Source organism: Typha angustifolia, chromosome 3 (genome assembly GCF_048772165.1).
Source record: "Typha angustifolia cultivar Huaian chromosome 3, ASM4877216v1, whole genome shotgun sequence".
In the NCBI taxonomy this organism is placed as follows: Eukaryota; Viridiplantae; Streptophyta; class Magnoliopsida; order Poales; family Typhaceae; genus Typha; species Typha angustifolia.
The window spans coordinates 276,988-297,783 of NC_133241.1; the positions used below are offsets into that span (position 1 = coordinate 276,988).

General features: G+C 38.1%; 3 protein-coding genes across 3 annotated transcripts; 2 read left to right on the plus strand and 1 right to left on the minus strand.

The window, feature by feature from the left end:
- The first annotated feature begins 121 nt into the window (after positions 1-121).
- Positions 122-8,446, plus strand: LOC140758484 (uncharacterized). The gene is made up of 5 exons (XM_073094669.1): positions 122-1,601; positions 3,183-3,754; positions 3,958-4,177; positions 6,585-7,928; positions 8,018-8,446. Exons 1-4 carry the CDS (start codon positions 342-344, stop codon positions 7,902-7,904), a joined length of 3,372 nt encoding a protein of 1,123 aa, XP_072950770.1. The 5' UTR covers positions 122-341; the 3' UTR covers positions 7,905-7,928; positions 8,018-8,446.
- Positions 8,447-9,043: 597 nt separating this feature from the next.
- LOC140758485 (succinate dehydrogenase assembly factor 2, mitochondrial) lies at positions 9,044-12,176 on the plus strand. The gene is made up of 5 exons (XM_073094670.1): positions 9,044-9,196; positions 9,274-9,369; positions 9,507-9,633; positions 11,592-11,660; positions 11,746-12,176. Exons 1-5 carry the CDS (start codon positions 9,108-9,110, stop codon positions 11,890-11,892), a joined length of 528 nt encoding a protein of 175 aa, XP_072950771.1. The 5' UTR covers positions 9,044-9,107; the 3' UTR covers positions 11,893-12,176.
- Positions 12,177-12,676: 500 nt separating this feature from the next.
- On the minus strand, positions 12,677-19,997 carry LOC140758364 (uncharacterized). The gene is made up of 16 exons (XM_073094494.1): positions 19,789-19,997; positions 19,098-19,192; positions 18,876-18,989; positions 18,584-18,688; positions 18,398-18,469; positions 15,736-15,848; positions 15,502-15,636; positions 15,346-15,414; positions 15,010-15,097; positions 14,840-14,911; positions 14,667-14,767; positions 14,140-14,257; positions 13,976-14,035; positions 13,742-13,852; positions 13,005-13,121; positions 12,677-12,930 (listed from the first exon to the last, which is right to left on the minus strand). Exons 1-15 carry the CDS (start codon positions 19,880-19,882, stop codon positions 13,014-13,016), a joined length of 1,455 nt encoding a protein of 484 aa, XP_072950595.1. The 5' UTR covers positions 19,883-19,997; the 3' UTR covers positions 12,677-12,930; positions 13,005-13,013.
- Positions 19,998-20,796: the final 799 nt, after the last annotated feature.

The following is a 20,796-nucleotide window of genomic DNA, read 5'->3' on the forward strand; positions in this document are numbered from 1 at the left end:
TCGATATAAAAGCCCAATCCATTTGGGCCTAGCCTATTCTCCCAGCCCAAACGCTATCGGATCCAAGCAGTAAATACCCAGAAATCGAAAACCCGCATTCCGAACCCTGAAATCTCCTTCTCTCTCCTCCTCCCGATTCGGTTTACTTCCTTGCCTTCTTCTTCAGTTCTTCTTCGTCGTCTACCTCCCTTCTCCACCGCAAACACTAACCCTAATTCCAGATCCCCCAAGTTCCCGCCTCATACCTCTCCGATCTCCTCCTAGTCTTATTCGTCCGATGCGTCGCAAAACCTAACCCTCATTTCAAAACCCTAAACCCCCTCCTTCTCCCTTCCTCCAAGATGATGCCCGACGAGCCCTTTTCGCGCCATCGCGCCTTCATTTCCGCCTCCGTCAGCGCCCCTAGCTTCCCAACTTTCAACAACTCCCCCTCCTCCTCCTCCTCCTCCTCTTCCGCCGCCGCCGCCGCGGCCGAGCGCCGGAGCTCCATCTCTGCCAACCCCGTCCTCCATCCTTCGCCCTCGTCCGGAGCCACCTCCTCCTCTGGCCGTATCCTCTCTCCTCCATCCTTCGCCTACAATGCCCGCGTCGCCATCGCTCTTGCCCCCGCTGCCGCCTTCCTCCTGGACCTCGGCGGCACCCCTGTCCTCGCCGTCCTAGCAATCGGTCTCGCGATCTCTTATCTCCTCGATTCCCTCCACCTCAAGACCGCCGCCTTCTTCGCGGTGTGGTCTTCCCTTGTCTTCTCCCAATTCGCCTTCTTCTTCTCCGCTTCCCTCTCCCTCTCCTCCCTTTCTTCCCTACCTTTAACCGGCCTCGCCCTCTTCCTCTGCGCGGAGACCACCTTCCTTGTCGGCGTCTGGGTCTCGCTCCAATTCCGCTGGATCCAGATCGAGAACCCTTCCATCATCACTGCCCTCGAGCGCCTCCTCTTCGCATGCGTTCCCATCGCCGCCCCACCTCTCTTCACCTGGGCCGTCGTCTCAGCTCTCGGCATGGCCAACGCTGCCTACTACCTCATGGCCTTTGCCTGCCTCTTCTACTGGCTCTTCTCCATCCCCCGTCCTTCATCTTTCAAGACTCGCAAGAATGACTCCTCCGCTGGCGCTGATACTGGAATTCTCGGCCCCCTCGAATGCTGCCTCCACACCCTTTACCTCCTCTTCGTCCCCCTTCTATTCCGCATCGGCTCCCACCACTCTACCGTCTTCTCGTCCTTCTCATCGGTGTGCGATCTCCTGCTCCTCTTCTTTATCCCGTTCTTATTCCAGTTGTATGCTTCTACAAGGGGGGCGCTGTGGTGGGTCACTAAGGATACGCATCAGATGCACAGGATACGTGTTGTAAATGGAGCTGTTGCGATGGTGGTTGTCGTCATCTGCCTCGAGGTCAGAGTTGTCTTCCAATCGTTTGGGAGGTACTTGCATGCCCCGCCTCCATTGAATTATCTCCTTGTCACTATAACGATGCTGGGGGGTTCTTCTGCCTTGGGGGCATATGCAGTTGGTATGGTTGGGGATGCCTTCAGTTCCGCAGCTTTCACTGCATTGTCCATCCTTGTCAGTGCAGCTGGTGCCATAGTCATTGGGTTTCCAATATTGGTATGTTTTGACTTCTTTATATCCTGTAATTCAGGCCCTTATTTCTTGCAGCTTATTTGCTTGCAATTCCAGTTTATGTAAGCTTCTTTCTGTAATAGATTTATGTGCTATCTGCAGGAGCCTATTAGTTATCTATATTTGTCGACACATAGCTATGTTGATTACTTATGCTACAACTTGCTTATAAACATGCACTAACTTTACCTCCATTTTAGTTAACTTAATCAATTTAGTATGTACAGTCTCTCTTAGGTTTTATGCCCTTTTGTAGTCATGTTTTCTCTTAAAATTTAATTTACCATACAAAGGTGTAGTACTGTAATAGAGGTTAGAAACTCTTATAACTTCTTATGCAATTACATAAAACTAAAGACAAGAGTAAAAGCTCTCAAGAATATCTTTTAAGATGATATGGTGATATGAGCGATGTACTTGTGTAGTTGTAGATGCATACATTATTTGTATGTTTGCGTCTGTCAGTCTGTCTCTGTATTTTGTGCGCGTAGATATTTCTAGGCATATAGAACTCATGAAGACATGCATCAGAAAGCCTAGTTGGGTGCTTTTATTTCTGGGTTCAGTTGGATTTTGCAAATGTTATTCCCTAGGACCTAACCTACTGAAATGTATGATTGCATCGGGAAAATCACATCATTTTGTATTAATGACAAACCTAAATGCAGAGTTTTGGTTTTGGGTTCTTTATTATGCATAGATCTTGCAATCTTAGATTTTAGATCAGATGACAGACTCTAAGTGCAAGTTCATCTATTCGATGCAAAACGAGCTATACCAAGCACTAAACAGGCGGCTAGTTGATGGATGAGCTCGCTATATCAATTATCAAAAAGGTTGGATAGTTGAATCTCATGACCACTACCCTCGAGCCCCCAAGCATCTAAAAGCTGTAACATGTGTGTTACATCCTTTGTAGAATTTATCTTATCGCTTTATGTTTCAATATCTCATTTCATCCACTCTTGACCATTTCTTGAAGCATGCCTATTTATTGCTTCACATATACTTGCATTCTCTGAGTATATTATTTTTTACATTTTCTTGTCTTTAGAGCTTCACCAACTTATTTTGTTATTTTATGCTACATGCAAGATGTAATCCTGAGCACACTCCTATAAAGGATTTGTTTTCACCATAAGTCCATAACAAGTTTCTAGGTATTCGAGTCTTGAACCTAGAGTAAAGACCTATTAGCTATGGATGTTCAATAATTTTACTAGACTATGGCCTTGGTACAATGAGAAGTTATATTGGTTCTTAAATGCAATAGCAGATAGATGACAAGGATGATGCAAATTAGGCTTCTGCTTAGCTTTTATTTGAATTTTGAAGAAATCATTTGATGTTGCTATTGTCACCTGTAATTTATTTCTATTCTATGCCTGTGTGTTTGTTTCATCATATTGACATTTTGATTCCTTTTGCAAGTACAATGAAAAATATTTATAGTTCACCATTTTTTATTTATCACATTGTGGCCCTACTTTTCTTTTATGTGTTGTTGTTTATGACTGAGTGCATTCATGCTGATGGCATGATACTGTATTTATCTGTTTTATGCAGTTCCTCCCACTTCCCTTGATTTCTGGCTATTATCTGGCAAGGTTTTTTACTAAGAGGAGCTTGTCATCGTACTTCTCCTTTGTCACCTTAGCAAGTTTGATGGTCCTCTGGTTTGTTGTGCATAATTATTGGGATCTCAATATTTGGATAGCTGGTATGCCTTTGAAATCCTTTTGCAAGTTGGTAGTCGCAAGTGTGTTCATGGCAATGGTGGTTCCTGGGTTGGCACTTCTTCCATCAAAGTTGCGCTTTCTGACTGAACTTGGACTTATTAGTCATGCATTGTTGTTGTGCTACATAGAGGACCGCCTCTTCAACTATACTTCTTTGTATTATTTTGGATTTGATGAGGATGTCATGTACCCAAGTTACATGGTTTTGACGACTACCTTCTTGGGTTTAGCTCTTGTGCGGAGGCTGGCTGTGGACCATAGGATTGGACCAAAAGCTGTCTGGATCTTGACTTGTCTGTATTCTTCGAAACTAGCAATGTTGTTTATTACATCAAAATCAGTGATATGGGTTTCAGCTGTTTTGCTGTTGGCTATTTCTCCTCCGTTGCTCCTTTACAAGTATGCTTTATGCCTTCATCCAATTTATCTTTTTTAATGGAAGTAATTTACAAATTAGTTGATCAAATATTGTCTATGCCTTTTCTCTACATATCTTTTGCTTTTCCAGTTTGTTGCGTTTAAATGTTATCAGCATGTCCTCATTGTTGTTATTTGTACTCGGTTCTATTTTTTTAAAAAAATTTTGGCTTTAATTCTATCAGAGATAAATCGAAAGGAGCTTCAAAGATGAAGGCCTGGCAAGGTTATGCTCATGCATGTGTGGTAGCTTTCTCTGCTTGGTTGTTCAGGGAAACAATCTTTGAAGCTCTGCAATGGTGGAATGGAAGGCCTCCATCAGATGGTTTGCTTCTGGGATCCTATATCCTGTTGAGTGGAATTGCTTGCATACCAATAGTTGCCCTTCACTTTTCCCATGTTCAGGTACTTCCAGTTCATTTCTTTATTGTAATTTTAGACAGTTTGGATCTTGTATTAGCTTTGTTGACGCCTTTCTTGATTTTGTAATACTAAGAGCAGAGATGTATGCCAATTACGTATAGTCCAACTTAGTCACTATCATAAGTTCATAACCACCTATTTCAAACTTGAAAGTACTTGTGCAGCTCTCCATTGGCTACAAGTATTCCTGTTTATTAATCAGCAATTCCTTGTTAGTTTTGATTTAGATTCTTGACTATTTTTCTATCGCACAAATTGCACATACATCTATCCCTATTTGAAAACTAGTAGTAAAAGGCTAAATTATCTCAATTTGGCATACTTATCATAGTTACAGATAATAAATTTGGTTCCGGAGAATTGGAAACTATTATCAATGTCGACTTTTTTTAATTGTTTGAAACAAGAAGCAAGCTGAATACAAAAATTAGGAATGAAAAGCAAGAATGATAACAAGAAGCTACTAGTTTCACTATCATCTACTTGGGATCAGCTATATGGAGCCTTCTTTTCTTTTTGGCTCTATTTAACGTTCTTCGCTGAATGAAGTTTATCATGTTTTTCCTTGTTACTTCATTTCACTTCAATTCTTGGCCTTCTTTCTCTTAAGACACCTTTTTACATCAATAAAATTGCTCCTCCGTACTAGTGGATTTTGTGGTCTCATTTTTTACATGTCCAACAAATGCAAACCATCTCAAGCATTCTCACTAAGTTACCTCATGTAGGTGTTATCTCTAAATTTTATAGGATATTAAATGTGAGAATTGATACAAGAGTGAAGAGTCTGAAGATTTGATTGAACCTAAGGTCTAGGTGTTCAAGATAGAAGGGAAAGTTAATCAACGTCTCTTTGGGTCGGAAAGGTATAGAACATGCATCCTTTCCCCCTTAGTTTGACTGTTAAAAGAATTTTATTGAGTCATAACTATTACACTACCAATTGTTGTATACCATTATAATCAAGGTTCCTAGGATCAAGATCAGTATCGGCTGTTCGAAAAAATGATACTTATCGGGTGTATCGGCTGCTTGTATCGTATTAAACTATTTTTTAATTACGTAAAATTTTAAATGTTATTAAAAAAAAGAAAATAAGAATTTATTCATATATGAAGCCTAAAAACTTAAAAAATATAGTAACCTTACTTCCCTTTCTCTCCGTCAGGCTCTCAGCAGCTGATGTTGCTTCACCGCAATAGCAGTAGAGTTTGTCGAATCTACTCGGTGTAGGAAAAGAATGAGAGAGGCAATACAAACTGAAGAAAAAAAAAACTCACCTAAGGTTGCCGGAGGTTGAAGTCGTCGGAGAACCTCGCCGTTGCCAGTGGAAGAGGTGAGAGAAAAGAGAGAGAGAGAGAGAGAGTTGGGGGGGGGGGGGGGGGGGACATCAATAATTAATGTTTCCCGAGGTCGGATTCAACCCGTTTCAGGCGGGGTTGGCCAATCCTATCTGAAACGGATATTAGCCGATAACTTAGTTGAAACTAGCCAGGTTCGGCCCAATCCATTTCGGCTGATCCCACTTGGGATCGGTCGAAACTAAGAACCTTAATTAAAATGCATTGACTCTAATTTGTGAATCACGTTATCTAGTATAACTATATGCTAATCATGTCATAGGACTGTTCATGAGTTTTTCTGGCTACTTTCTGCTGTGCATTATTAGGAGATGAATTACATCAGATTGACTTGTTTGGATCCTTCAAATAGTTGTGAGTGTAGCTATATAGTGACAAATGCAAGTACTTGTTCCTAATGGAAGTGATCAACATCTGTTTCCCTGGGAATTATATATATTGCTCCTTTATTATTATTATTTGTTAGTTGATAATGTGAAAAGCCTGTAGTTAAATAGAGCTGTGGAATGAGACTGGTTTTTGTGGTGATTTTCAGTTAGTCAAGCTAATCTTAAAGAATAGGAAACAGTGTAATTGATGCAATGCCTCCCAGGAATTTCCAGTGTAGGATGTTTTGTCACTTCCAGAATAAGATTCAAGTTACCCAGCACCTTCTAGTCATGTCTAGCTTATCCATTAAGTTGACCAGGGAGATGTTCTTTATTTATTCTTCCCTGAGCCACCTTAATGTTGTGTCAGGTACTCAGATTTGTGTTCCAACCTCTGATTTGTAAGCACTGGGAAAACCTAGTTTGTGTTCCAACCTCTGATTTGCAATTTCGCTTGGGATTTTATGAGTTCTAAATTTATCTTTGCTCACATATCTTCTTGAACTCTGGTTTATGTGTTACAAATTTCTCTTCAGTATAGTAATTTTTTGCAATTTGGCATTGGTAGTTTGCTGAATTTGTTCTTTTCCTGATGTTTCTTGAGCAAAGAGTTTTGGTAGAAGATGGTTGACAGTTTAATACCTTAATCTTTTCTTGCAGATGGCAAAGAGATTCCTTGTCCTGGTTGTGGCTATGGGTCTATTATTTGTTGTTATGCAGCCTCCTATTCCTTTATCGTGGGCATTCAATTCAGAGATGATCAAGGCAGCGCATCAGTCTAATGATGATGTTTCGATATATGGATTTGTGGCCTCTAAGCCTACATGGCCATCCTGGTTGCTTATAGCAACAATTTTAGTTACGTTAGCAGCAGTCACTTCCATCATTCCCATAAAGTATATTGTTGAGTTGAGGGCATTTTATGCAGTAGGAGTTGGGATTACTTTAGGAATGTATATCTGTGTAGAGTACTTCTTCCAGGCTATAATTCTCTATCCCCTTCTTGTTGCAACCATTATTTGTGCATCTGTCTTCTTAGTTTTCACACGTCTTCCATCTGCATCTAGCACAAGGGTTTTGCCGTGGGTATTTTCTTTATTAGTGGCCCTTTTTCCGGTGACATACTTACTGGAAGGACAAGTAAGAGCCAGGAGCTTTGCAGAAGGCGAAGAATCAGATAAGTTCACAACCATGTTGGCTGTTGAAGGGGCAAGAATGTCGCTGTTGGGGCTCTATGCCATGATTTTCATGCTTATTGCATTAGAAATTAAATTTGAGCTGGCTTCAATGTTGCATGAGAAATCCCTTGACAGAGGTTTTCCACAAAATCAATCTGGTCGAAGTTCAGGCTTCCCACCAAAAACGAGGCTTATTCAGCAGCGAAGGGCTTCTGCTGCACCGTCCTTCACAATCAAGAGGTTGACAGCCGAGGCTGCTTGGATGCCTGCTGTAGGCAATGTCTCTACAGTTCTGTCCTTCACCATCTGCCTGATTCTTAACATGACTCTGACTGGTGGATCAAATCGTGCAATATTCTTCCTGGCACCAATCCTGTTGCTTCTGAACCAGGACTCAGATATCTTTGCAGGGTTTGGGGACAGACAGCGATATTTTCCGGTGACAGTTGCAATCTCTGGTTATTTGATCCTGACTGCCTTGTACAGAATATGGGAGGAAGTATGGCATGGAAATGCTGGATGGGGGATTGAGATTGGAGGTCCAGGATGGTTCTTTGCTGTTAAGAATGCGGCCCTTCTCGTTCTCACTTTACCAAACCACATTCTTTTCAATCGCTTTATGTGGGACTACGTAAAACAAACTGATTCAGTTCTATTGCTGACGATGCCTCTTAACTTGCCATCAATAATAATAACCGACATAATCACTGTGAGAGTTTTGGGATTATTAGGAGTTATTTATTCTCTTGCTCAGTACTTCATATCAAGGCGGATAAGAATTGCGGGAATGAAATACATATGATCTCATCCTGTTTTTTTTACTCAGGTGCTGTGTTTCTGATTCAATAATTCTCATCATATCATAGACCATATCTTAATCAAATTGTTGAAGTCACTTAATCCGTTGATTTGCAGGTCTCAAAGCAAGAACAGTGGTTTTTCCTTGGTAATCATTGTCTTTGGCTACTCTTCTTGGTGGAAAGAGAAATGGTTGTCACAAGCACTCATAATGTAAGCTTTTGTAGACAGATGAAAGTCAGCCTATTGCTTGATGGGTTCTGATGTTAGAGGGTGTGTTCTATTGTGAACTTGTGAACCACACTACAGTGAGAAATGATCTTTCTTAAGCTTTTTATTTTGAACTAGCAGGAGGGAGATGGTGTTTGATGCGTATACATTTGTGAGCCCTATCCCTGAAGTAGCGTCATTTTCTCATATATGGCTGCCCTCTGGTTGAATGAATTAATAATCTATTTCACAGGTCTTCGTAAGAAACTGCATTTTATCGATTTCTCCGGGACTGCTATACTGTTAATTCTATGCTTCTTCCTTCAGTTTTTCAAACTTTTCACCTTCTTTGAGCAACTGCTGTAATGCAGAAATTTTATGTGAAGTGTCAAACCAATGCAGTGTGATATCATCTCATTGATTAAGAACAACCTGCTGCCCGTTGCGAGTGGGACTCATTTAGGTCTTGGTGCTCTTTATCTTCTTTCTTTTAAAGATGAGGTTAAGCCTCCGATCTACAACCACTAGGGGAATGTTTATTCATTTATTTTTTTCAATCTCAAGCTAGTCTGATGATTTGTCAGATTATACTTTATTAAAGCCCTGTTAATCTTCATCTTGATACGAAGTGATGCCTAGGCCTTCGCATTTTCCACACTGCTGCAGTTTACACTCAAACTGTACTTGATCTTAGCTTTGGCTAGCTGATTAATTTGTTGAGACTCTCTTCTCCTTATTATCATAAAGGATTTCATGGGTATACATACCAAAAAATAAAAAATTAAAAAAAAAACCTTTTCCGGGAACTACCACTTACTTTCTCCCCGTGAGGCGTGAGTAAAGTGTCCAATAAAACCCTGGTCATTATTTTTCCACATTAGCATCCACGTGGCAACTCTCCCTCCTCTCTCTCTCTCTCTCTCTCTCTCTCCCCCCTAATTATAACTAGCTCTTCGTATAATAATTTGGTCGTCGTTGATCACATGCCCGAACGCCCATGGCGACGCTACGAAGAGCTCTCTTCCGGCTCCATCAAACCCTAGACCTATCAGCAAACTCCTTCAGAGCTTCACAATCTCTTCTCAGGTTACGGATCCTCTCTCTTCTCTCTCTCTCTCTCTCTCTCACTCTGCTTATCGACGCCTCTTTCTTCGACCTTGCAGGCCTCATCTTGGATCGGTCTCTCGTTTCTACTCTGATGGCAGATCGATCGAGGTGGATTTCTCTAACGAGGAGAGCAAGCGCCGCCTTTATAATAGGTATATTTTCTTCTCTTATTCTACCTTAGTTATGATTTTTTGTTTTGTTTTGTTTTTGCAGTAACCTTAGTTATGATATCGGAAACGCAATTCGGTTGTTTGGAATCCTTAAAGTTTTTTTTTCTTTATATGCATAGGTTGCTGTATAGGAGCAAGCAACGCGGGTTTCTGGAATTAGATTTGGTCTTGGGGAATTGGGTTGAGGAGAACATCCGTTCCATGGATGAGTTGCGGATCAAAGCACTTGTTGATGTCCTTGACCTGGTAAAGAAATAAAAAATCGAATAGCTTTATGTCGTTATGTGTCTTTTGCTTCTCCTCCTAAATGCTGTTCTTTTCTACTTTTGGTGTTCTTTCCTCTGTCATGTGTCTCTAGATGAGACCATTGAATGGTTTGCATGAAACCAATGGAAATGGTATTCCCACGAAATCCTTCCAGGAATTCATGTACATGGTCACTGGTTTTTCATCATGCCCTCCGCATGTAAGGGGTTATCACGGGCTAGTCTTACCCGGAGCTTTACATTTCCGGATCAGCTAAAGAAATCTCTCCCAGGATATGTAGCATACTTATTATCTTAATGACTTAGAATTGTTGACTTTTGCTGGTGGTAGTTTTAGTGAACCTCTTACTTTCTTGTTGCTAGCTCGACAATTGTGATTGCTGGTTTTAGGAGCTAACTCGTTTTTGATCTGCAAGCTGCTCTTCTGTTTTACAGATTTTTCTTCCCTTCAATTGTGATGGTATGTTTGGCGAGTAATAAGATGGATTATGAGGATTAAGGGAGAAAATGAGAGTGGGGAAATTGTTTTTAGAATAATTCGAAATGACTTTGAGGATCAGGAAGCATAGATAATATAAATCAGCTAAAGCTGCAGCATTTTATGGTTTTGCATAGAATTATAGAAGAGTTTAAATGCTTATGCATAGAAGTAGGAGTTCTAAGAACTTGTCGAATATTAAGGATTGTGACAGTTAGGAATGGGATACCATTTGCTTTAAGGCACCTGTTGTCTCAATGTAGTTTATTTGAGGTGGGGTTGTCCCTTTGTGTTGCTTCCATATTTTTAACAGTCATGCAGTTCTTTGATATGCTTAGTTGCAGATATATATGGTCATGAGGAAGCATCTAATATATGATTTTTTTTTTCAGTAATTCTACATACAACTCCTTTAATGGTAGCAACTTGCAAGAATTCCCAAATTCAAAAACCATGGTTATTTAAATTACACCAAGTCATGCTTGTATTACTATCTATCAATTTGATTTGAAATGACCATTTTCTTATGTAATCGTAAATTTTTTCTTGCTTATTATAATATTTATTGGTAGAAGCATCTAATAAAGAACATTTAGTCAACTAAGAAAAGCTATATGTAGCCATTCTTAGTTCTTGTCTAAGTGGAAACTGCTCTAAAACCAGAGTTATAGTTATTCCACAAAGATTGTCAAGTGATAGAACAGGCAAAGTGGCTAGGCATTCTAATATGCCCAGTGGGAAAGGTCAGAAATGTCTTTGAGTATAGCACAGTGATTAGACATGAGCTATGCCTATTTGAGTACTAATGCAACATGACTTGTTTGAGCTGGTTTGTGGAGGACAACAATTTATTTGTGCTGCATCTGGGCCAGCTAGTTTGGCCTCATTGCCTCTCATATGCTGGCATACAAACAAACAACACGTGATCACATATATACACATCACCTGAATTGCTAAATGTTCTTTGAGAAATCAAGACAAGTAACACTGTATGCAATCTCTGCAAAAGATTTGTCCAGCAAACTTAAGTGGAGTGAATCATAGTAAGAGATTTCTTGAGATCTGGGTTAGGAGAACTTTGATGTTATTTTGTGTCACAAGGTTGATAAGGAGAAGAACCTTTTTTTTCTTTTGCACTTGATGGGTGAGACCTTATTTAGCACATTGCTGAACCGAAACTGCAACTTGGCTATTGAAGGCCAACACACCACTACCAGGGTGGGACCTGGTCCTCGGAAGGAGAATAATGATTGGTAGAGAAGAATGGACACAGCCTTCATTAAAGAGCTTATAGAGATTATGGGTCAACAAAAGTTCTTTCCTTTTGTGCCTATAACACTCAAATGACTATCCACTAAGATTATTTTATTTCTATGATTAAAGCAGTTGCGTTTTGTATCGAGTATCATAAGAATTAGTTATGAGGTCTCATTATGATTGACTTCTGACTGATTATTCAGGAAAATCCAGATTTATGGAAGTGGCTTACTGGCCAAGAGCAACCGCCAGAGGCAGTAAATAATAATCCTGTATGGCATATCAAACTAATGCTAGTTTTCCTTTCTACCTTTCACGAGGTTTATTCTTTGTGCTAACATCTGTTTGTTTAAGTAGGTATTTACGGCTGTTCGGTCAAAGGTCATGGATAACCTTAACAACCATGCAGCTCCAGAGACTCGTTCTAAGCCTGGTCAACCATGGGTAAGAGGATGGGATGACAAGAGGGGGCTAGATGGTGGTCCAAAGTATGGGAACCAGTGATCTCGTATTCACATTAAGGAGGCCAATCAGTTTTAGCATATAAAAGTGGGCATTTTGTATAATATCCGCCTAAAAAGGAAAATAGTAATAGCTACTATATTCACGTCTATCTGCTTCTTGCCTGCAGCAACGCTGGTTAAGAATCAGTGTGATCCAATAATCATATTGTCCACTTGATTGGAATTGTAACTCCTGAAAGTTTTCCTGTTGCACCCTACGCTGTAATTCCTACTGTGTCAACTTTTGAATAGGTAATATTAGTATTTGCTTGAGAGCTTGTTGCATTTGGTGGTGTATCCATGGAAATATTATTACGTTGTCCTCAGAATCGATGGTTTGAGAATTATGTTTTCTAACTCATGAACGAATTGCTTGTTTCAAGTCTCTTCTGAGGGGATTTGCATGTTTTTTTTTAATTTTCAATGAACTCAAGTTTCTCAATATTCTTATTTAGCTCAGAAATGAAGCAGTTTCTTACTTAATTTGTTGTGGTACTCGCTTTGTATCCTGCTATTTCGTTTACAAGATTTTATCCTAGGAAGTTTGGGAGAAAGGGAAGTGATAATCATTTTATGCAGTCTTCTCCCCAAAAGAAAATTTTGGGCAGAAAATAAATAAATAAAACACAATCAAATTGCGAGGAAGAATTCGATTGCATCTTGTTGCTAATTCACAGCCAAACGTGGCTGCGTTGTACTGATGAATCTTTGCAATGTTGGAATCCTTATTAGGTTGCTTTGAATCAACAAAGAAGCGGAAACTCTGCAGTTCAACATTTTAGAGCTCTTTTTCCACAGACAAGTTTATTGAAAAAGAATGGCACACAAAAGATAGCTAGTTGCAACATAATAACTCAGATGATCCATATATACACCTTGTTCCAGGTTACACGAATGATACAAGGAGGACAACACATAATTACAGATAAAGTAATGAACGAATGAAGTGTAGATTCATGTTTCTCTTATATTACATACACTACAAGCGTGACTGATGAACATAGAATCATTGCACTAGAGATTCCATGAGTGCAGATAACTGAAAACAAAGAATACCATTTCAACATTAGATTATCCTAAAGATGATGAAAAAGAATTAGCAAGCAATTTCACCTTGGAGAACTAGGGGATAACGCCTTGTTGGGCTCTCATCACCAGTTCTTCAGTTGTAGTGCCTATGATCTCGTTTGCACGCTTCAAGGGAACACAAAAGATTCTACCAACAGAGTCCTGAATATGCAAGGTAACCAAATAATTCAAGTACAACACGATCTGTACTCGTGTACCAGACTTCTAAAACTCAAGTACAGATATGGTTCTCAACTCATCATGCCAGGATTTGGACAAGAAGCAAAATTGCTTGCTGCAACTTACAGATATGATAGCAAAGCTCGAGAATAGACATGAAAAACAATAATAAGTTCAAAATCTACTAGTGATCTCTATAAATGAGATGTGCGTGATTTTTAAGGTTGTATCTGATTTATCTAGAAAATACTAAGTAGCATAATTTCAAGAACTACCAGGAATTAGCTCCAGTATACTTTTTCGAATTTTTCATCTATTGCTATAAGATATATTTCTTGTTCTATGATTCATTCATTTCTTGTCCTGATTCTCCTATATTAGCAGTATCCTCTGTTTAAAATTTAATCAGCAGTTCAGCACCATAGTTGAGTATTCTTTAATGATCTGATTCTTATCGTCTACAAGCTTCAAATTAGTCATAGAAAAGAATCATTTTCAGCAATAAACCTTTGGCAGGTGATAAAAGTACAATAGCAAAGATTTCTAAGATAGAAAAGGCATATGAAGAGTAAGTTGGACTGGAATTGAAGAAGTAAACTCACCCTAGAAACAATACCGAACTTCTCCAGCTTCTTTACAGCATCCATGACATCAAAATTACATTGCTCGTCAAACTCTTCTTTAATGAGTTCTTCACACTGGTAATCAAGATCCTGCATGTCTTAGAAGTAATTAGTAAAAAAGAAAACTGCACATGGTCTTTGACTTTATCTGAAATAAGGGATACCATGAAAAAGAAAGAAAAAAGCAACTTGTGATTTGTGAGATCTGCTCACCTGAATGGTTGCCTTTCCTTGCTCCATCAAAATATAGTACGCAATTATCACCTCTTTAACCTATAAATTAAGAGATGAGATGCTATTAGAAAATTAAAGAGATAAGTTGTCAGCAGAAATAAACAAATGCCTGCAAAGAATCATTTCTTGTTGTTAACACCTACTTCTTGTTGAATGACATCATCACAAAGATGAAGAAGTGTGCCCTTCCCACTATCCAGTTGTTTGTCATACATTGACTTGGTGATCAAGTTTTGATAAGTTGCCATGTTTTGCTGAAACCTGCATGGCAATTGATAAATCAACAAGATGATGATGCATTAATAATAAAAAAGGGAACCAACTTTCCCGTGGATTACTGAACATGAAAAATTACTTCATGTACCACCCAACACAAAAACCATTAAATGCAAAATGAATAAGAAAAAGTGTATATCAGTGGTCATGGACACCAGTATCAGTAAATGCTAAACCATGCAACATAATAGATCAGGAACCACAAACATAGTCCTGATTAAATGATATCCTGTTTACTGAGGGCAAGTAATATTTGAAGCATCTAAAAGTAAACATATCCTGTATAATCTGGAGTACCACCCCATAAAAAACATACACATAAGATAGGCAGGGGAGACCTTAGCACAACAAACACACACATAAAAAGAGCTTTAATCATGAAAAATGCACTTACGTGAAGTAGACCTTGGCACAGTAGCCAATCAAACCAGATAAAACAGCTATAACAACCCAAATGTCAGCTTTAGGCATCTCAAGTGAACTAATTAGAGTAACCTGCAAAAAGTAAATCATGAGATGGAGCCATTCCCCTGAATAAAAGTAATATGTAAAGTATCTGGGACTTACAAGACCAAGCACAACGGAAATAAGGAACTTGACCCAGTCCATCGGTGTTAAACTAGGATTCTTCTTTTCAGGCTACGAGATAATGATCCAATCTCAGTGACTAACTCATGCAGAAAAGTTTAATTCTAAATGACAAGCATTGTTCCCATAATTTTCTGGCAGTATCTCACCAGAACAATCTCCATATCAGCCATTGGAATATTCTTGAAATGTTTTACAAAAATTCCACGATCTGCTTTTGTTTTTGTGATAGCCTTCCTGTAAAGTTAATTTAGCATCCCCATTAGTACCACGTTCCCCAATAGGCTATCCAAAATCTCACAAGTTTCTCTATAAAATGATAATTATAATTGCAATTTTCCTTCATATAGCATTATCAGTAACAATTTAATATGTATTATAATCAGAAGACATCCTCAGTAACTAACAGACAGTATAAAATCTAACAAAATCCCCTTATCAAATATAAGCTCATAATTAAAAGGAGCATTTACAGAAATTTCTACCTGTACACCACAATCATCCTATCAAACGTAGGCTCTTGAATTGTGATATTGCTGAACAGGTTTTTCATGCTGTAAGAAATTATCATATGCATCTATCAGAAGAAGCTAAAGTTACAATGCAAAGATCGATAATGAAAGAAGCAGAGTAACTAAAACCTTAGCTCCATGTTTTCAATTCGAATACGCTCAACAGATAATTCCATTTCTTCTGCATCAGCAGTTATTTCATCAGTTTTCTTTGTGTCCTGTTTGGACCTCAAATGTCTCTTTCTAGAGAAGAAACTTTGAAGCCTGTGGTCATAATAATTCATAAAATTGCACTTGCAAATCAGTTTTGTAATAGGAGATTGCACAAAATGATAACAATGGAAAAGCTAAAGAGAGCCTCACCTAGTAACTCTGAGGAACCACATCCAAATACGTGATATGATCATATCCAGTTTCTCCATAAAAAAATAGTCTGTTGTACGGTCCATCCCAATGCCCCGACGAAAAATGATATACTACAATTCATGAAGTAGTGAAAAGATTTAGTATAGGAAACATTAGGATTTTTTAATATAAAAATTCCTAAGAAGAATCAACAGCCAATTACAGAAAGTTTCTTCTATTTTTCATGAAAAATAGAGTATATGATTAATAACAAAACCTTGCTAGAATATAAGTATCGAAGAGAAGCTCTTGACACTGATGAATGAGATGTCCACATTAAATGCTCAATACGTGAAGGAAATATAATCAAGACACTGCAAGACAAAAGACTAAAGAAAGGGTCTAATGCACTCTTTCTACTTAGTTCCACCAACAAATTATAAAATGAATACTACCAAAACAAAGTTCGGCATTCAATGAATCACCCGGAAGAAAATAAAGCATGCATTTGCTGTACAAATCCACAGGCTGGCCTTGACTAGAAATGTGCAACCCAGTACAGAAGAGCTTGGAATCGAGCATCAGGCCTAGTAAACATAATTAACCTTAGAACTGGGCCATGAGGTCATTATCAATTAAGTACCCATAAATATTGCACCATAAATTGAGTTAGCATATGGTGGTAGGCAAGAACACTGCAAGTCAGTAACCCATTGGCACGGTATGCAACTGACAGCATTGTGGCATAGGTGGTTAGTTCTATTGTTGCAATTACGACACTGAACTTAGAAAGTCTCATTTTCATAGTAGACCAACATAGTGAGTGAACACACAGGAGCTGAGGGCCAACACGCTTAAGCCGTTGCACCATTAGTTATACTAGTATATGACACTAGCATTGTACATATCAGCCCCTGATGTGGCCCACATGGTAAAGCAATGGATATAATATAACAAGACATCACTTATATGGTTATATTTTACTTTTGAATTGGTCATCATCTCTTCCCTTATCAAGAAGTGTGGAGGTCTTGACGACTGAGTATAATGATATTGGATTAAAAAAAAAAAAGAGAAGCCGTATAGGAGGTTAAGTTGTATATAATATGAAATAAGCTGAGGTTGGCATGACACTCTATTTTGACAAAAGGCCAGGTTCTTGGAGAAGTTTCTTGTGCTACTCATTGCACCAAAGAAACATGCCCAAGCACAAGAATAGGTTATTGTCTAAGTGAAAATTCTGAAAGAAAGTTTGGATATATGCACACTTGAATGGTTAAAACTTCAAACACATGCATTCCCTATGGATGTAAATATCCATGCCAACTAGATGTGTATATCGAAGTCATCAAGAAACACCAGCCAGTATCTTTATGTTCATGTGGAGAGATACCCTGTCCCATGTTGCTGCATCTAAATTTTGGAACTTGACTTGTCAGCCAGTTGTATCTGTCATTGTCATCATGTGGCAACCATGTCTCTATGCCATCTATATCAAAGTTCCAGATAGCAGATCCAAGATTATGACAATATCATAATGAAAATGTAACCCAAGATATTTCATCTCCTAGCTACTAAATCATACATCAAACACATGTGCAGCTATAATTTAACATCAAGAAAAAAATGAGGTTGTCAAGTATAAACAATTTTAGCAGTATTGCAGCTATGAAACTTTTAAAGTTTTTCAATGATAGCACAAAAGAACTGATATCTACATAGCATTTTTTTTGTCAGCACTAAATGCTGAAAAATAGCATATTTCAGACAAGTCGAATAACGGATGGGCAATAAGTGATGTTCTCACATTAGAACTTGGTGAAAAGGAAAATATGATACCATGTAAAGGGTTCAGGATAGAAACTTGGGTTTTCATGTTCACTTGAAGGTCAACCTGAAATCTAAACAAATCAAGCATTCAATTGGGATACTAAAAATGTGGCACTCTTTTCTCCTCCATGTGACATCTAACCTCAAATGACCAACTGGCTAGCTTAACAAGTTTCACTACTATGCCCATTGCAGTGAGCTCCTCTAATTCACTTGTTAACATCATGAAGTTACTAATAAATTTTTGAGATGCATATGTTTTAAGTATTGAGTAGCTTTTCTAAAAGGGCAACTAAAATCCAAGTATAAGAGTCAGCTCCCAGAAGTCAGTACTACTCAAAGAATTGTTCTACACTACTTTACTTACGATAGCCATTTTGCTTGTGATTTCATTCTGAATGGTTGAAAAGGGAATGCACAATATTGAGTAGCATGTGGTGCTATCATATAAACAGAAACTGCAGAGGGTGTGCAACTCGTTTCCGGGGGGAAGTCAATGTTTAGGAATTCTAGGTTGAAATGTCAAATGAAAATGATTATTCTGCACCAAATAGATGAAGACAATATGAACTATCACAATTGTGCATTCCATGGGGAACAGGGCAGCACATTAGTTAGAGAATATTATTCATGGGAGTAAGAGTTTAGTGCTTGAGAGAAAGTAAATATGCACAGAGATATTGCAAGTATGTCTAGCCACATCAAACAATTGGCAAGCTTATAATCAGGAACAGAAAAGAAGAAGAATAAAAATTCTTTAGGAAACTTTAAGTTTCATATATGAGACAAAATTGTCGAACATATCTTACTGAAGGAAAAAAAAAATTCCCATTACTGGATAGGAGAGTACCTTATCAGAGAATTCTGGGAGGTTACTGTAGGGATGATCTCTAAAGTACCTCGGCAAGAGTTCTTTGTCCAGCTACAATTGTCCAAGAAATCAGAGTTAATCAGATGCACTAAATATATATGTAGGATCAATCAAATATATTAGGCAAAAGTTACCGAGAATCAAAGTATGGAATCATTATTAAACCTTAGATTCATCCACATTAATTGGTAGGTTTAAGAGATATTGCCCAGACTGTGCAACATCATACTCCTCATCGGTTACCAGCTTGAAGTTGCTCTTTTCCATTATCTGCTTCAAGTAAAAAATATATACATATTGAAAGATCAGATTAGAAGTTTCTTACAAAAGCATTAACACAAACATCCCAGACAACTTGGGGATGAAGAGTGAAGTTAGAAACGTCAGAACAAAAATTGAAGTCCATCACATATGGACACAACCATGACTTCAAAGCATAATGCAACAACTAATCAACCTGGAAAAGATATGTCAGAAAATTGAGTTCAAGCTTATCAATCTCGTCCTGATGCAAATTCTGCTGTTCCAACCTCCTGCCACCATCCACAGGATCAAATAGAGAGTATAGTTGCTGCAAATTAAAATACAACCAATCATTTAAAGCTCACAGAAGGAAAGTTGACAAGACTTTTCACATAATAATCACAATTAAAATGAAATGAGCACCAATAAGCATTACCATCAGATCCTCAAATTGCAGAAGATACCAAGCCCGAATCGTGTACTCAACTCTCTTGCAGAGCTTCAGGAACTCATTCCGGTCAGAATCATCCACTGGAAAAGAATCAAGATTGTATATTTCACAGTCCAGAAAACATGCTGAGAACTGTCGAGGTAAAGAAAGCCAGCATGACACCCAAGCAATCAGATTCAGACCATGTACTTTCTTCCAAAGACAAATCCCATCAACGGAGAAATTGACGATTGACCCAATATAATACATGCAAAATTATAGAAAGACACGGACTGCAAAGATCATATAGGGAGGGAAAAAAATTTTGAAGACCCATAAAGGCAGCACTTAGGGGAGTGCTTGGTTGTGGAAAGAGAGACTTCGCGAATTCCTCTACTCTCCTAAATCTACTCCTTCTCCCAAGCTATGGAGAGTGACTCCCTCCTTTTTTTCTCTTTCATCATCGCTATCCAAGCCTCCACTCTCTTTCCACTCCCCATTTTATAAAAATATCCTAGTCTTTAAACTTCAACTCTAGAATTACCAATCTATAACACCACGAAAAGAAAAGGAAATCCATCATTTCAAATTAGGGCAGTAAAAGCGAGAGAAAAACAAAACGAAAACCAAAAAAAAAAAAAAAAACAACAGAAAGCAAGAGAACGAATCGAAAAGGAACAGAGAAGAACAGGGTTACCGATGAGTTTGGCGAGCTTGATTATGAGCTTGGGTTTGATTATAGGGATCACGGATTCGCGCTCGAGGCGTATCACCTCCTTCCCCTTCTCCATGCCTAATCTAGCGAGAGAGACGAGATGAAAGAGAGAGACTTGTAATGAGCTAATATATAAATAGCAGCAATGGATTCGAAGGCGAGGAGAAGAGATAAGCGAGCGCGGAGGCAAATCAGATTCGTCGCGTGGTCGATACTTCTTTAATTTGTGCTGCGACACGTGATGATGACGGCTGATATTTTTATCCGAAAATCAAATATTATAAAATAAATAATAAATAAATAACAGAATGTTTGGCGCCGTTTTTTTTTTTTTTTTAGTTTTTTACTGCAAATTCCTTTTTTTTTTATTCTTTCTTTTTTGGAAAATATGCCAAAAATCTCGAGTTTTTTTTACCAAAATAGCTCTATTTTTTTAATTTTTTACGGAAATAAACTATCCTCAAATTTATTTATTAAATAAGGTATAATTCACTATAGCCCTATAAAAACGTTAATCAATTCAGCATTTTTATCGCCAGATAATTTTTCTCTTAAATTGCTGAAAGACTAAGTTAAAAAAATTTATATACGTTGAGCAGATCGTCGTTTTAGGATCAGACAAAAATGCTGAACTGAATTTCTTATTTTTTTTTAGAAACTTTATAAATAGCATCTCCATGTTTTAGATCTTTATGATTAAGCCCTTATCTTTTGCTTTAATTAGCTTATATAAATAAATTTATGAGGCTGGATCGTAAGTTATCAAAATTCCAAATGGATAATTACAGTAAAAAAAATTTGAACTATCATTTATTTTCATATGTACCCCTTCATTTTCTTATATTAACTCTCTTGAAAAAATCCTCACCTCCTACGTCAACGAAAAGCATCAAATAATTATTTTATTATTATTATTATTATTTTCTCTTTCTTGTTCCAAAAATAATGATAAAATAGTCTCGGTGGACTTTAAATTGATTATGTGACACC